The 16,384-nt window shown below is 33.6% G+C and overlaps 1 protein-coding gene across 1 annotated transcript in view; it reads left to right on the top strand.

Annotated features, from left to right (window-relative positions):
• Positions 1-16,384, top strand: part of FOXN1 (forkhead box N1) — a 106,577-nt gene that overhangs the window by 475 nt on the left and 89,718 nt on the right. The window contains exon 2 of the mRNA XM_053706202.1: positions 2,393-2,521. Within this exon, the coding sequence (XP_053562177.1) occupies positions 2,458-2,521 (64 nt within the window). The 5' untranslated portion in view covers positions 2,393-2,457. The remainder of the gene's footprint in view (positions 1-2,392; positions 2,522-16,384) is intronic.

Below are 16,384 nucleotides of genomic sequence, written 5' to 3'. Positions count from 1 at the left end.
TGCAGTGAATGAGTAAAAAATGAGGCTTTTACCTATATTTAGATTAGCACTGATTATCCATTGCTTAGACTAGTAACCTTTTCCCTAGGAATAGTGATATTTTTAAATATTTTATGCATAATAGGAAACCCTTGCTGGTCTAAAATGACAAATTTAATATTATGTCAACAATTTACAGAGTAGTTTCACCTTTTTCATATGTATTATAAAATTATATAAGGCACATATTGCACTTGTATATACAGATCTGAGCTTGTATGAAATAAAACCATAATTTACACTACTGAAGTAATAATACCCTTGACAAAGCTCCAGCGCCTGGACCAAAACGTTAAGATGAGATTGTGAAAATAAAAGATGAGTGAGTTACATAAAGCTGTGTTGCGAGGTGTGTGAAGCTTACTTATATATATATATGTGGGTGTGTGTGTGTGTGATAAATGTCATAGGTAAAGACACTACAGATGTGCAGAATACTAACGGTAAAATAGAGCTAGGAAATGTCAGAATTTGTACTTTTGTACTAACCCTGTGATCTCGGGACGGATGAACGGATGATCCTTGTGCTCTTTTCCTTTCGTGTTGATGTGCACGCTGTATAACACAACTTTTTAGGTCTCTCTGATCATAGTGAATTTAGTGGTCTGTGCATTGGTGAATCTAACATACGTTTGTAGATTAATGATTTAATAATGAACTAATTGCCTTTTGATATTCCTATTCAGCTCCTTAATCAACTCTTAATATGGGATGGTACATAATTTGCACCTGTTTTTTGCTCACCACTAGCATCAGGTCTAACCATGTTATCTATGACCCATTAATAAACTTGTTATATTAAAAAGTAAACAATAATCAAAATTATTTCATAAATATTTTATCCCATAAAAAAAAAAAGATTCAACATTAGAGTAACAGTAAAGTCAAACTTAAACATTCATGATTCAGAGAGAACATGACATTTTAAAGAAATTTCCGGTATACTTCTGTTATTAAATTAGCTTTTTCCTTTTGGTATCCTTTGTTGAATACTAAACCTAGGCAGGCTGACAGTAGCTTAGGAGCATGTGCGTTTCTTTAGCATTCTATGGTTGCAACTATATATAAAATTGCTATGAACATTGTTGCAAAAACTACTGCCAGATGCCTAAAAACAAATGCATGTTCCAGAGCTCAAGTAGGATTACTTTTTACCAAAGGATACCAAGAAAACAAGGCTAAATTGATGATAGAAGTCAATTGGAAAGTTGTTTAACCCTTTAAGGACACAGCTTTCAGTTTGCTCAATTGTTTTATGACGGAAAAATTCCGTCATATGTCCTTAAGAGGTTAAAATGTAATGTGCTGTCTAATCCATTTCAGTTAAATTTGGACTTTACTGTCTCTTTAAACCTTGCTATTCACTGCTATTTAGAGATAAAATCAATGTAGCATTATTAATAAAGGCCTTATACAAACATAAACAAGGATTAACATGATTTATACAGTCCTAGAACCATGCATATATGACTTCCTCGAGGTATCTATGCAATTTTACTATTCATTTTATTCTGTCACCACAGAATTAATTTTTAAAGAACAACATTAATTCAGTGCATGGATTTCATTAACCTATTTAGCGGCATTTGCTTGCAGACTTGAGGACTTATAAGTCCGGCATGGACAGAAAAGTCAAAATGAAGCGTTCAGACAGAGTTCGCTACCCAATTGTGAACAACTTTTTAATTTACATCTATTATCAAATGTGCTTTGTTCTTTTTGTATCCTTTGTTAAAGAGTAAACCTAGCTAAGCTGTTAGGAGCTCTGAAAGCAGTGTTTGCAACTATGCATAACAATGCTATAAACATTGTCGCAAACACTGCTGCCAGGTGGTTAAAAATGCGTGCACGCTCTTGAACTTATCTATAATGATTTTTTTTTACAAATCAGAGAGAACAAAGCAAAACTGATAATAGAAGTAAATTAGAAAGATGTTTAAAATGTCCTGATTTTACATTAATTTCTAATTTAAACTTAGATTTTAATTTTATATAAGCGTCCATAGTGTGAGTTAGGAATGTAGCAATGTATAATTATTTATGAACCATGTTTACTGCTTCAATAATATGCAAAATATATATTTTCATAATGCAAACTTAATGAGTAATATAAAATTAGATTTTTACGCTTTTCTACACATCATGGGGTACCAAACATTTATAAGAAGCTGCAAGTAGATTACATAAAAGCTAAATAGATTTTGTATAATAAATATAACTTACAGTGAATACAATTTAGATTGTTCCCAAAGTATTGCAAATTAATTTGCTACATGTATATAGATAATTTACAAATTATAGTTAAAAACACCACCTTTACTTACTTATTTTACAATTCTGTTTTTCCTAACAGACAATAAACTCTTAAGGTTTTCACCCTGATGGATGTTACAAATATAATGTATCCAATGTGATCTCATGGACTCTGATCAGGACAAATATTCTTCCTTGCAAAATAATCCAGCGGTGAAATCTCAGTCTGGTAATGTCACTGCGTTTATAAGATTAATTATTTTCCGAATTCAAAATCTATGCTGAAGCTGTATTCCACAGGAAACATTGAATTCATTTTTATTTAGTTAATATTTTTTTTAAAATAAAATAGTTATAAATTTAAACAAATGTAAATCATAAGATTATTCAGACAAAAATAAATGTTTTGTTCATTTAAAAAAAAGGCTAAAGCAACCAGTTTAGCTGAACTGCATCTAGTGAGTGTTTATATATGTTTGCTCAGTTCAAAACTGTTACTTTTTAGTGTTTTCTCTGTTTAGGTAATACTCCCAGCTAGCTGTTACTTGTTTTTGCTCATGGTGATAGTTTATCTACAAAAATAAGAGAGTAATATACAGTACAATAAAGATTTTATGCATAAACAAGAAGTGACAATTTTGTGACAATACTGAAAATGCAGTTCTCCTTATTAAGTCCCATAGCAATGGAAAAAAAATGGCGGACTGAAAACGGCCAGTCTTCAAACCTGATCTCCGGAGCAGGGCCCTCTTCCTCCTGTACTAGATTTGTTTAGTTTTGTTACGTTTTGTATTTTATCACAAATCCTTGTCATTGTATACCCCTATCATTGTACCCAGCGCTACGAAATTTGGTGGCGCTATACAAATAAACGATAAAAATAATAATTATTAAGCATTAGGAGCTTTACTTAAAAGGACAGTATAATGTTTGTAGAGTAATATGTAGAGGTATGTTTGATATGGGTCACTCATTTCTTTTCCTGTATATTGGGCAACAAAACTGCCACCATTCCCGCTTGGTAGCATGGCCATCTGGCATAAAGTTTTTTCTATAGTGCCTCATAGGACTGTAGGCTTGTGAGAGGCTATACTGCCCTTGCCATTTATATTTAAAGGGACATGAAACCCAAAGAAATTATTTCATGATTTAGATTGAGCATACAATTTTAAACAACTTTCCACTTTACTTCTATCATCTAATTTGCTTTATTCTCTTGATATCTTTTGTTGAAGGAGCAGCAGTACAATACTGGGAGCTTTCTTAAAACATCAAATTTACAAATAAAGAGACACATATGTGTAGAAACCAATAAGCAGCTAGTTCACAGTAGTGCACATTGCTGCCCCTGAGCCTAAGTTGTTAAATATTGTATGCTCTATGTAAATCATAAATGTTTATTTTTTTCATTTTCCTATTAAGTAGCACACTTGCACACAGGTCACATTGTGCAGCTGATGCCTTCACCATGCACAGCAGTGAGCTACTAAGTGAATGATGCATGCAGTATGCTTTCTGATTGACTGAACCATCCTATAATGACCCGGGGGGGTGGGGGAGCTGGGGCTATCACACAGCAGTGGTTTCAGGTACCAATATATGGTGGCAAAATAACTTTAAACTGGTAAGTTTTATTTTCACAGGCACATGTTACATGCTACTGTAAAAACAATATTTAAGTTTATTTCTCTTTAAAGATAAAAAAAGAAAATCCATTTTTAAAATGTTGGATTTTTCATCTTTAAAATGAATAAGTAATAATGTTAATGGAATTAAAAGAAAGGGTACAATTGTATGCCTACATTGAGCCAAGCAGAGAGTTAAAAAAAATAAAACTATTAGAAGTACAGGATAATAAATCATGCAGATCAAACACCTGACATTTATTGTATCACTGGGCCCCACCTAGGGCACCTCCTTTTTTCTTCTTCGGGCTGTGTCCCTTAAGGCTCTGATCATTTTTCTTAATAGTTGTCTAGCAGATCCTACTTTAGCCCAACCCAGCCATGGGTGTACAGCCTATATCCCAAGGCAAAGCCAGAGCCACCTCTGTATTCCAAACTTATTAAAAATACATTCAAGGAGAGAATCACTAAACCATTGAAACTCCAAATGTGAAACATCTTTGGTACCTTCACAAGAGCATTGGATATTGAAAGATAAGAAGACTCAAATGTTACTAAGTTATGTTAAGTGTGATTGAGTTAAAGGGACATTAAAGTCAAAAATTAAATGCACATAGATTTATTACATCTTTGAATAGAAACATATTTGCAATATACATTTATTAGCAAAAATGCTTCTAGTAAAAGTTATCACTGTTTTAGTGTTAACATTTTTCTCTGCATGTGCATGTGAAGCATAGCTAGATATTGTCACTGCACCCACATTTTAAATAATGCAGCTGCTCAGAGCACCAGAGGGGCTTGTATCATGTCAGCAATAAACATATTGAGTCATTACCAGATGGTACAAGCACCTTAGGCTCTCTGAGCAAGTGCTTTGTTTAAAATGCTGGTGCACGGTGCATACTTATATACACTTTTGAAAATGCTATAGCTTTTATTAGAAGCATTTTTGCTAATGCATGTATATTACAAAATTTCTTCTGTTCCATACTGAAATGCTCCCATGTGGTTTCCAATTTTGGCTGGAATATCCCTTTAAATATATATTAATAGAAGTGCTGAATTAAAAACATAGATGTCATTATTGTGCGTATATATATATATATTATTATTATTATCGGTTATTTGTAGAGCGCCAACAGATTCTGCAGCGCTATAAAATATATATATATATATATATATACATGTGTGTGTGTGTGTGTGTGTGTATATATGTATATATATATATGTGTGTGTGTGTATATATATATATATATATGTATATATATATATGTGTGTGTGTGTGTGTGTGTGTGTGTGTGTGTATATATATATATATTATTATTATTATTATCGGTTATTTGTAGAGCGCCAACAGATTCTGCAGCGCTATAAAATATATATATATATATATATACATGTGTGTGTGTATATATAAATATATATATATATATATATATATATATGTGTGTGTGTGTGTATATATATATATATATATGTGTGTGTGTGTGTATATATATATATATATATATATATATGTATATATATATATATATATACTGTATGTTTTATGTTTTATATATATATATATATATATATATAATTTTCTGGTGGTTGTACCCACTTATACTGAGTGCCATTTGTAAGCATTCAAGGATTGTAAATAATGTTGTCCCTTTGATTTTACTGAGCACAATATATCAATCAATAATCAATGAGTATGACACCTTTTTTATAAAATACTGCATATATATATATAGGCCATATTCATGGAAGAATCCACTTGCACGTTTTTGTGCTTAGGAATGTTTGGTCACATCTATACCGTACAGTAAAAGAAATTCTGAGAAGTGGTCAGGTTTGAGCTTGTCAAACCATGGAATTTGTTTAGAAGACAAAATACTTTCTCTCCATTGGTTCTGTATTTTGGATACATCACTCACTTGAGGGATTATTATATAGCTTTTTTCTTTGAAACGTAGCATCGTTCTTCATATGGTTATACTGATTTATTGCTGAATTGTTATCAAAATGAGCTTGCGCAAAAATAGTTTGTAACAGCTATGTCCATGTTCTAAACTAGACCATAAATTATTCTCCTTTTTTTTTTTTGTGGCACACAGGTGTGCTGAAACTGTCATGGATAGCTCCTAGCTTTGATCATAGGGCATTTAATACATATCTACCAACCATGTCATAAAACTCATGTTGGGAGGATAAAAACTATTTTTAAATTGCTATGTGGACTGTGGAAAGTCCAATATTGGCCTAGATTCAATAGAACTAATTTGTATAACTAATATATTGCTAAGAAAAAGAAAAACAACTTGCTGTAACTTTACAATTCTAAACATAGCAGAATTTATAAAGATTTATACCCTCCCCCTTGTCAGGGCAGTGAGTGGCAAGTTCGGCTCCACTGAATTTATTTTCTTGTTACCGTTAACTTCATTGTGCATAGAACGGGTTTTGCTGTCAATGATACCAACATCCAAAAATGCATTGAAAACCTTACAAAATAAATAAATTAAAATGAAAAAATAAATACATCTTCTATAAAATAGTCCACTCAAGAGAAATAAAAAAAAAATATTAAAGAGACAACTTTATAAGCTTGTACATAGAGCGCCACGACCACAAGATGAAATACTTCACAAAGGCTATCATGTCTTTTATAATTATGCATGCTGAGTCAATGTTTAGATGAAAAATTCAGACCACGTCTTGAAAACGCCCTGGAACAACCTATAATGGCAGTGGTTAGTCCCTAGTTGGCATTTATGAATTTTCTAAGCCTGTTCTTGTTCTATCTCGTGAGACTGCTTTATGAGTGTCTATGAATTTTTCTCATAAAAAATTTGACCATTTTGTAATTTTTACAGGAACTAATGTGTAGAAGTGAATGTAGGCCTTGTAGCATAATGGAACACAAAACTCAGAATCTAATTCACCATAAAAGGTTTCATTATAAATAATGGGGGGAAAAATAACTTTGTAAATCATTTTTATTAGTTATTTTGCCTGCTTTTTCTGTAATTTAAATGCAAAAACTGCCGTTTTCCCATGGTAATGAGTGCACAAATTGAATTTTGCTGACAAAATTACCCTTTTAGATTATTTTAAAATTATGATTTTTGTACGCAGATCTTTTGTAACGCAGTGAGTAATTCACAATGCATTCATAAAAAGAACTTTAATGTTCATTTCAAAGGGTGAGAATCGCTACGCTCTTAATTATCGTTCTAGATTAGAAAATTAAAATTTATATTTTTCTCTATTAATTAGTTACTTGTACTTATTGTCTGCATGCATTACTGTAAAGGTAATATTTTCTTTTATTCTATTTATGAGATGTTGGACTAACTTAACATTCAGCAATTACACTTTTTAGGTTATGTGTGCATGAATAATTTGCAATATTGCCTTGAAATGTACAGGTTAAATAAACATTTTAAGACACATAATACAAGGGTTTTAGCAACCAACAAAAGCATTTGTGTGATAATAAAATAATAAAATGCTCTGAAGCACAAAAGCATGTTAATATTGAATTATTGTGGGATGTAGGATTTTAAGATATTAAACACTTAAAGATGTTTTTTTATTATATTAGTTGTTTAAACTTTCAAGAAATAAGTTGTAAATATCTAGTGCCAGATTACAAATGGAGCAGTATTTAATGTATTGTAAGTTAAAAGTAAAAAGTTTTCACTCACGTGCTAACCCGAAGCACGTAAAAAGCCTAAGTTAGAATATCACGTGCATGTTAACGTATACCCCCATATAAGTCAATGGAGCAATAAAAGTGGAAAAAACCTAACACTCTACTCTCATACAAACATGATCGCATATTCTCAAGTGCGCTAACCAAACATGAAAATATGATTATTTCACTTTTTTCACTTTTTTGTTTTGCAAAACAGTTAACGAGAGCTCTGAGGTTGTGCTATCCCGACGCTTGTTAAATTAAATTGTGCTCAAGCAATTATGTTACTTTTAACTTTTCATACATGTGCTACATCCAACATTCGCAAACAGCCACAATAAACACGATATTGCTTGCACGTAACTGTTACCGTGCCACTTGTAATCCGGCCCTTAGTATCTATAATGTAAAGCATTACCACCATGCTGTATCCTTAGTGTTCTTCTCTGCTGTAGCCAATCAGAGACAGCTATAAATGCGTAATTAGAGTCTGCAACCAATGACTGTGTGGTATATAGCAGTTTTATGTCTGGAGTCTGTACTTCCACTTTTAACAGGAATTGGACAGAATATAATTGTCAAACTTTAAATACAGGGAAAGTGGACAAAAATAATGGAAGTATATTCCAAAATTGTTTTATCTACATATAATGAAACATTTTATACAGGTACAAAATCCCTAAATACGGAATTCAAAAATACAAAATTATTTGGAAATGTAGATGTTTTCATTAATATTTTTTAAATAATTACAATGATCATTTTCACCACCAGTAAGGCCCAATCTTCTCTGGCTATGCCATTGGTTTGGTTTTTGTCTCCTAAAATGCAAATGTTAGTCCATATTTATTTAAAACAACTATTACTTTTCTGATTACAGTACTTTACTATCTATCTATATAATGGTACTATGGGCCAGATTTATCAAGCAGCGGATGCTGCTGTGTCCGCCTGAAGTTTCCGGTCGTAAGACCTTTTAGGTGGCGGACTGCAATCATCCCGATCTGAAATGATTGGGATGATTGACACCCCTGGCTGCGAATGTGCAGGGGGTGGCATTGCACAATCATTTCACAAGAAATGCTTGTGAAATGTTAAATGCCGACAGCATAAACTGTCGGCATTTAGCGATGTCGGTGGACATAATTCGTTACAGCAAATTATGTCTTCCCGGCATATAATAAATCTAGCCCTGTGTATACAAAAGTATTAAAAATGATATAAAACTGCCTTTAGGTTGCATGTATAAGCTGTATTATGACATGTATATTGCGTATATTACAGATCATGTTGTTTGTTCTTGGACCCATATCTTTTCCAAGCTGTCCCATTTACAGATGCAAATATATAAATATTCCAAAATCCAAACATTTTAAAGTGCCAAGCAGTTTGGAGAAATGGTTTTGTACCTGTATTACAATCTCTAAGTGTAAAAGTAATTTCCCACTTCAGATTTTACAGTTGTAGGATGCACACTTACAATGCTGAATTTCTGAATAGGTGGTATAGTTTACAATTTAAGATTTCAGAATTTTAGGACTGGCTTTCAATTTAGGATTTTATATTTGCCATTTATGATTTTATTGCTTAGCAACTGGCTTACAATTTAGGATTTTAGGGTTGAACTCATACACATTGTAAGATTATAGAAATAAACGACAAACTTACAAATTCCTTCTGAAAGAGCAAAATTATTTAATGTCTTAATATACGCAGTGATTATTCCATGAGACAGTGATTTTTTTTTCTTATTAAGCAAATGTTTAATTCATGTTAATCAAGGTTTTCATCAGCAAAACTGCCCTAAAGAAACTCATTGTTACTTGTTAGGGATAAATACCACTGTTTAATAGGGTAGGAATGACGTAACATCTAAATCTCTATTAACTCTGTACATGCCTGACAAATTACTGGGTGTCTCCAGGGAGACATAAATCTTTTTTCAAAGTTGCAGCCAGAAGACTGTGTCTTGAACTAAATTATTAATAATCATTATATTTATTCTATATATTCTAAATGTACAACTAACTAAATGTTGTGGTGGCTGGGTGGTCATATTGCATTCAACCTTTTGTCTAGTGTGAGATTCGCTTTGTAAATAACAAACTAAATAATGAAATTTAAAAAAAAAAATGTAGTGCACATGTTGTTTAATATGTAACATACTATTTTGTCAAATTAGGACAAATGGCTGTAATCTTAATTTGGGAACAAGATGAATATTTATTCCCTAAGCATTTCAACAGTGGTGGTTAGAACCTCTACATTTAATTTCAGAGTTAACCTTTTTATTATCAAGGGTTATTACATAATGCTGTTTTTAACTATTAAGGAAGCACAGTGTATCATAAATACTGTCACACATTGTACATATTACAACTATCATCCCAGCATCTATTAGCAAGTAATATATATATATATATATATATATATATATATATATATATATATATATATATATATATATATATATATATATATATGTACCATTACATAACTAATATGAATTATTTCTGGTCTGTTTCCTGTAAGCCATTTTTGTTATTGTATTTGGCAACAAGATATTTAATTTAACACTTTGGCAAAGGGGAAAAAAAGCTATTTCTATTACCATAGTTAAAATAATGTAAACAATCAATTTTAGCAACAAGTGTTTTTCTATTTATATATGCTAAATATTTCCCATTACCATTGTTTATATGAATCAAAACTAATATATATTATTAGCAATATTCCAAAACTGATGACTTCCCAGTCACAGTATAGAAAGCTTCCTAATATGGCTTCTCAGACTAAACAGTGCACAGCTCTTAATAGATCTCAAAAACATTTTAAACTACATGCCACAAAAGACAGGTAATTACAGGGCTTAAATCCTAGGCGATTCTCAGCAGGTTGGTGGGAGTGACTAAGGATTGGTTGATAATTGATGTTCTGAACAGGTACAGTAGTCCTGGTCTTGGAATATTGTACTGAGAAAGCACAGCAGGGAAAATGGGTATGGAGCACTTTCATGTGGGTTTATACCACACCCAGTATAAAACAAGCTGCCACAGCCAAGAACAGAAACAATTAGGGTGGAACAAGGAACACACCTTTGTAGTAAAGAAAGGAAGATGGTACAAAATCCAAGATGAACTAAGAAATAAGAATGGGGAGTTGCTCTGGAAGGGGGGGGGGGTGCACGTGGAAACAGAAAACAATAGGGACCAACCTCATGACCAATTTCTAATAGCTCTTCCCAGACATGTTTTGGCTTTTCCTTTCAGTCACCACATAGTTCTCTGCTTATGGCTTATAGCAGCCCATAGTCAACAAGCCATTTCCTAGAAGAAAAAAAATATTTTTATGAGATATATTGCAGGGACATGATTTATTGTTATAAATGATATATAGAGAAATAGACTTTATTTTTATTTGTGTTCTGAATATGTATCTGACACTTTACATGCCCAGTAAAACTGACGCTTTAGTAGTTTAAAAGGTATCCCCACCTACAAATCAACTATAATATTGCAATCAGTGCAAAAAAAGTAGATTTTATTAATGAACCAGAATCTGACAGCTTCGGGTAATAAAACCAGTTGTTACATAGGAAACTTTTAATTGCTAAATCTTATAATGTGACTCATTAATAAGGTGCAGTGTATTGTGCCAGGCATTTAAGTGCAAACTCAGTAATATTAGTATAGGGTAAAGGAATTCAAAATAAATGCTAAAAAGAATACCCAGTGATGAGTTTCCTTCTAAGGAATAGCTATACATTTTTCCCAGGAACAGTATGTACATGTAAAGGTTTGTTTTTATCCTGGATTTAGTGCAGGGCTTGCATAAACTGTAATGCTGCTGGGAATAGACTATTTGTAGAATCATTACAACTTTTTATGTCTGCATGTTTGTCAATCATGTAAAGCATACATTTAATATTCTAACCTACTTATTAACTGTTCTCAACTTGGGTGGTACAATTTGCAAGTATCATTGATAATATACAGGAGCAGTAATGACTTGTGCCATAAACAGATGAACAAAGTTTGAGTTTATAACATTAATAATATACCACCCGTGAGTCTAAAGGTGGAATACTAGATGTCAGCTAATACTTTAGGAAATGATGTGCAGCAGATCAGAATATAGCAGAGCCAGTGGCAATTATAAGAAGTAATGAGGATTTTTACAGTATTTCCAGAAATAAATATTGCACCCTAAACTTCAAAGTAGCTCTGCGCTGTACATTTAAAAGTATGTTAAATGGTTAAATACATGCTGGGCATTATTATGTAGTCAAAGTAAACATTAGCCTTAGAATAATATGTAGATTTGTTTTCATTTTTATTAGTTGCTTAAATATTGAAAATGTGTAAAGGTTTCGTTTCTATAAAGTACTTTAGTTTCAAAAAATGAGTGCTGCCATTGTTGAACTTGTTTTCTAGTTATCTCTGTTTGTGCAAACAAGACTATGTGGAAACCATTTTAAATAATCCTATTTACCACGCGGACTTATTTGGATAGTTTTTTTTATTGGCTGTTTTATACCGGTCCCGAAATGTCCTCAACAGGAAAGACAGATATGGAGAAACAAGTAAAAACATGGTGGTGCTCATTACTCAATAGAAATTCAGTGGAATATAGAAAAACAACAATTTTCTGAGTTAAATTACAGAAAAAGAAGACAAAATAAATAATTATATTGCAAAGTTGTTGTTTTTTAACATAACTATATATAATTAAACATTTATTATTACATACTGTTTAATCTATCTTTAATGACCTTGTTATATGGAAGAGAGATGTATCTTACTATCTATGTACATCAAAATGAGTAGAGAGAAAGTAAAGGGCAGGGTAAGAGTGGCACCCACCCAGGGCCTTGTGCTATGGAAGCCCCCACAATGTCAGGGGTGAGGATTTAAGAAGATGCAAAGTGTATCCTTTATTTAATTTATGAAGGAAAAGAAGTGTGTATGGTATCAGGAGGTGTAATATATAGTGTTATTCTTTATATAGGTAACACTGAAGGTTAAGACAGGGGTCGGCCTTACAGGGAGTAGGGCATTTAAGAGGGGGGCAATAAGGGTGCTGGGCTGAGGGGCCCCATAAATTTATCTTCTCCAGGTCCCCACAAATAGTAAGGGTGACCCTGATAAAGGTAGATAAAAAAAGACAGAGAGAGCGAGTGATATAAAATAGAATGGATTGTCACCCCCCCCCCCCCCCCACACACACACACACACACACACCATTATCAATTTGAGTTATTGAGCTATTTTGCTTTGTCAACGTTATTTTAACACCCTGAAATTTGGAGTTATAGAGCTATCACTGACCCTGGCTCTGAAATAAGAGCAGGTAACCTTATATCTTATTATATTATAAGGAGTATGACTGTGGCTCTGTGTCTGTAAGTCATGACAATTGTTTTATGAAGCTCAGCTAATTACTAATTTTAAGTATTTGTATCTGATTTCAGAAAACTGTAACCTGCTTTTCCTTGAAGCCTATACATTAACATTGTGCTATTAATATAATTGTTTATCTGTTAGGTGAAAATGTACTGGGGAGAACTAATGATACATTTCTCTAGTCGGATTAGTATCTTCTCCTTATTTATCACGGAAAATAAGCAACTATTCTCCCTGTCAGTCATATATAAGCCAATAGAAATATTTATACAGCCTTACTAGTAGCTTTGTTAACGCCCCTCTTCAACAAACTGTCCTGTAAGAAAATAAATGTACATCTTCATTGTTTTTGTGCTTCAATTTTAGCGCTTCTTTTATATCTTATTTTTATGCCCCAATAGATATATTTTTTGTGCTAATTTTTGTGTGTTATATATTGTTTTGGCGCTCCATTATATATTTTTTTATCACACCAACATAAGTAATTATTGCACTACAATAACCATTATAATCGTGCTTTGTTATAGATCTTTTATTTTTTATTGAGGAAATGCACAATACAATTATTATACTGTCATACAATTAAATAAAAGAAAAATACAAGCAATACTTAGAAATATTTTTTTGTACAATTTAAGCAATGGTCCTCATTTTTTCCCTATTGCCAATAGTTAGGACCTCTCTTGGGTCCTTGGTTTAGCATAAAAAAGAGATCTAGGGATTTTTTGAATTTGGTTATTCTATTGCGTGCATAGAAGTGTGGTTTGAAAGTAAAAAGAAGAAAAAGAAAAGGAAAGGGAGGGAAGGAGTCAATGAGAAGTTAGAAAATAAAGAAAAGGCCAGAACTGTCATTCTTTTTATAAACTAGGACTTGAGGCTGTTAAATACTGCATATGTTTTGGGAAGAAGATCTTCTATATTTTCTCTTAATGTCCCTGGAGATAGCTTTTGCATTATATTAAGGGCATTAGTTTCCCTTCTGTTAGTTATCAAGCAAGTGGAGTTGGGCATGAAGCTAAAAGAATAATTAAGACCTGTAGTTAGATGTTTCTTTCAGTAGGATAGTACAGGTTAAAGACCCATATTAGTGGGCATTAGCAACTAGGTGAGAATATAGAGCTATAAACCGCACAATTTTACAACCACACAACAACATAATTTGTGAGTGATATAATTACTATCCTTGATAAATAAGGTGGACTTCTTTAACACTATAATTGTTATCTAAACCATGTATTATAGCCATGTCGTATGTTTCTGAATGCTGATCAAATGTGATTAGGGTGTCCCTCCTATAGCCTTGGCCTCTGGCCACAAGAGGGGAGCCTAAATGTGGGTCACAGGAGCCAACAGTACTAACATTAGCATAGAAAAATAACTATTAGAAATCAGTAGACATTGGGCTCCATGTACTAAGCTGTCTGCGAGGTGTTCGTGATTTTGTACGTCTAAATTTCTGTGTGCGGATCCAAATCGTATGTACTATGCCCCGAATTCATTGGAAAACTGACATTTATAAGTGTCGAGCAAACTTGTCCGCAACTCTGATATTCTGGTCTTTTTTGTAGCTAAAAAATCCTTGCTCAACATAAATCTCGCAATAAACAGTAATTACTATTACTAATTTCTACACACGCTACTTTTTCCGCACCTAGCTTGTGAAAAATCCCTCGCCAGCTTAAAGGTGGTGAACACAATAATAAACAATAGGGTCTATAAGATATACGCCTACAAGTCATATAAAAGAAGGTCAATAGACTGTAATCTTTACTCACTGTTGATCCTGCTAGCCATGGAGACACTTCTTCAGCTATACATTCTTCGTCTGATGCAAATCAGGGGGAGAGGTCAAAAATCAAAATGTTGTTAGAAGAAGGAGATTGCGGGTACAGCGTGTATTCTTTCCTCAGGTTCCTTTAGATGGCCTTTCCGATAGAGAGGTTATTCAAAGGTTCCGTCTGGATCGACATTCAATATTGACTTTATATGCTCAAATTGCACATTTCCTAGAGCCAGTGACGGCACGTTCAATGGCCATTCCCGGACTCCTCAAGTTTCTGGCTGCCTTGCACTTTTTTTGCCACCGGATCATTTGGTTTCAGTCAATCTGCCTTTTCGCGATATCTAACCAAAGTTATTGATGTACTTATGCATAGATTCCCAGAATACTTCCCGTGACAAATGTGACGTTTCTGATACCTTACAGTCACGTGGCACAAACATGACTGGCAATTTGTAAGAAAATAATAGTACATTCACTAATAGCGAGGCGTCAGATGTATCAATCATTTGCCGGAGCTCGATACGAATTAGACAAAACAATTTTTAAGCTGATTTTTAGTACATAAGGCGAGCGGACAGCGTCTCGCTACCTGCAAGTTCTAGCGAGTAAAACAGACACGCTGTCGGCGAATAAATTGATGCTTTAGTACATGGAGCCCATTGTGCTTAATACAATAAACCTTAAACTGGAAAGACTGCTAGAAACAATAGCTCTTTTGGATATTGGTAGGATCTTAACTCACGTAGAACATTTTGCTCAGCTACTGTAGCATGAGTGTTTTAATGAATGTGACTGCATACATGCTCATAGGCTGAAAATCAGTAGACATTGTGCTTAATACAAAAAACAAACAAAAAAACAAAAACAAAGAACCTCTAACTGGAAAGACTGCTAGGGGCAATAACTTTATTGAACATTGGTTGGGCTTTAACTCGTAAAGAACAGTTTACTTGGCTATTGTAGCATGAACCTTTAAATAAATGCAACTGTATATATGCTCATAGGCTGAAAGTAAAGGAATGCTTCATTAAGAGCTGAGATAGCAACTTAAAAGAAGTTGAGCAGATTCATGCTATCATTAAGGGGGGTAATCAGCGGGATAGCGCATCCTTCTTTGCCCATTTACGTAGCAGCCAGAGTCCTTTATGATAAAAGTCCCCTCTTGACATGCAGGCCAGATAAGGCTGCTCCGTTTTCTTCCAGCCGGAGATATATACGAAAGGACAGGGGGATCCTGTGACCCGTCTATTAGGGCTGAAATAATTTTCCGCAGACAATGAGACTTATGATGCCCACTTTGGCTGACGTCTTTAGGGTTTGAGTCAGTGACTGAATGTTTTAAGTCTCCTTTAAGTACAGATTTTACTGATGCTGCCACGAGGTTCCGCCCTACCCGCCGGCCGGCCGGGCCATGCATTGTCTTGTGTGTTTGCCTTCTGGTGCTTACTGATGCCCATTAGATTTTTTTTTTATGTCCGGTGAGCCTGTCGCTTTGGTGAAGGGTGCTGCGCTTCTCTGCCCCTGCTTTAGCGGTGCCTCCTTAAAGTCTGATTGTGGTTGTGGTCCTGCTTGCTGTGTCTCGCTGGTAAGCTCA

This window comes from Bombina bombina, chromosome 3, assembly GCF_027579735.1.
Source record: "Bombina bombina isolate aBomBom1 chromosome 3, aBomBom1.pri, whole genome shotgun sequence".
Taxonomy (NCBI): domain Eukaryota; kingdom Metazoa; phylum Chordata; class Amphibia; order Anura; family Bombinatoridae; genus Bombina; species Bombina bombina.
The sequence above is the reverse complement of the archived record's forward strand: the minus strand, read 5'-3'. Positions and strand labels throughout refer to the sequence as shown.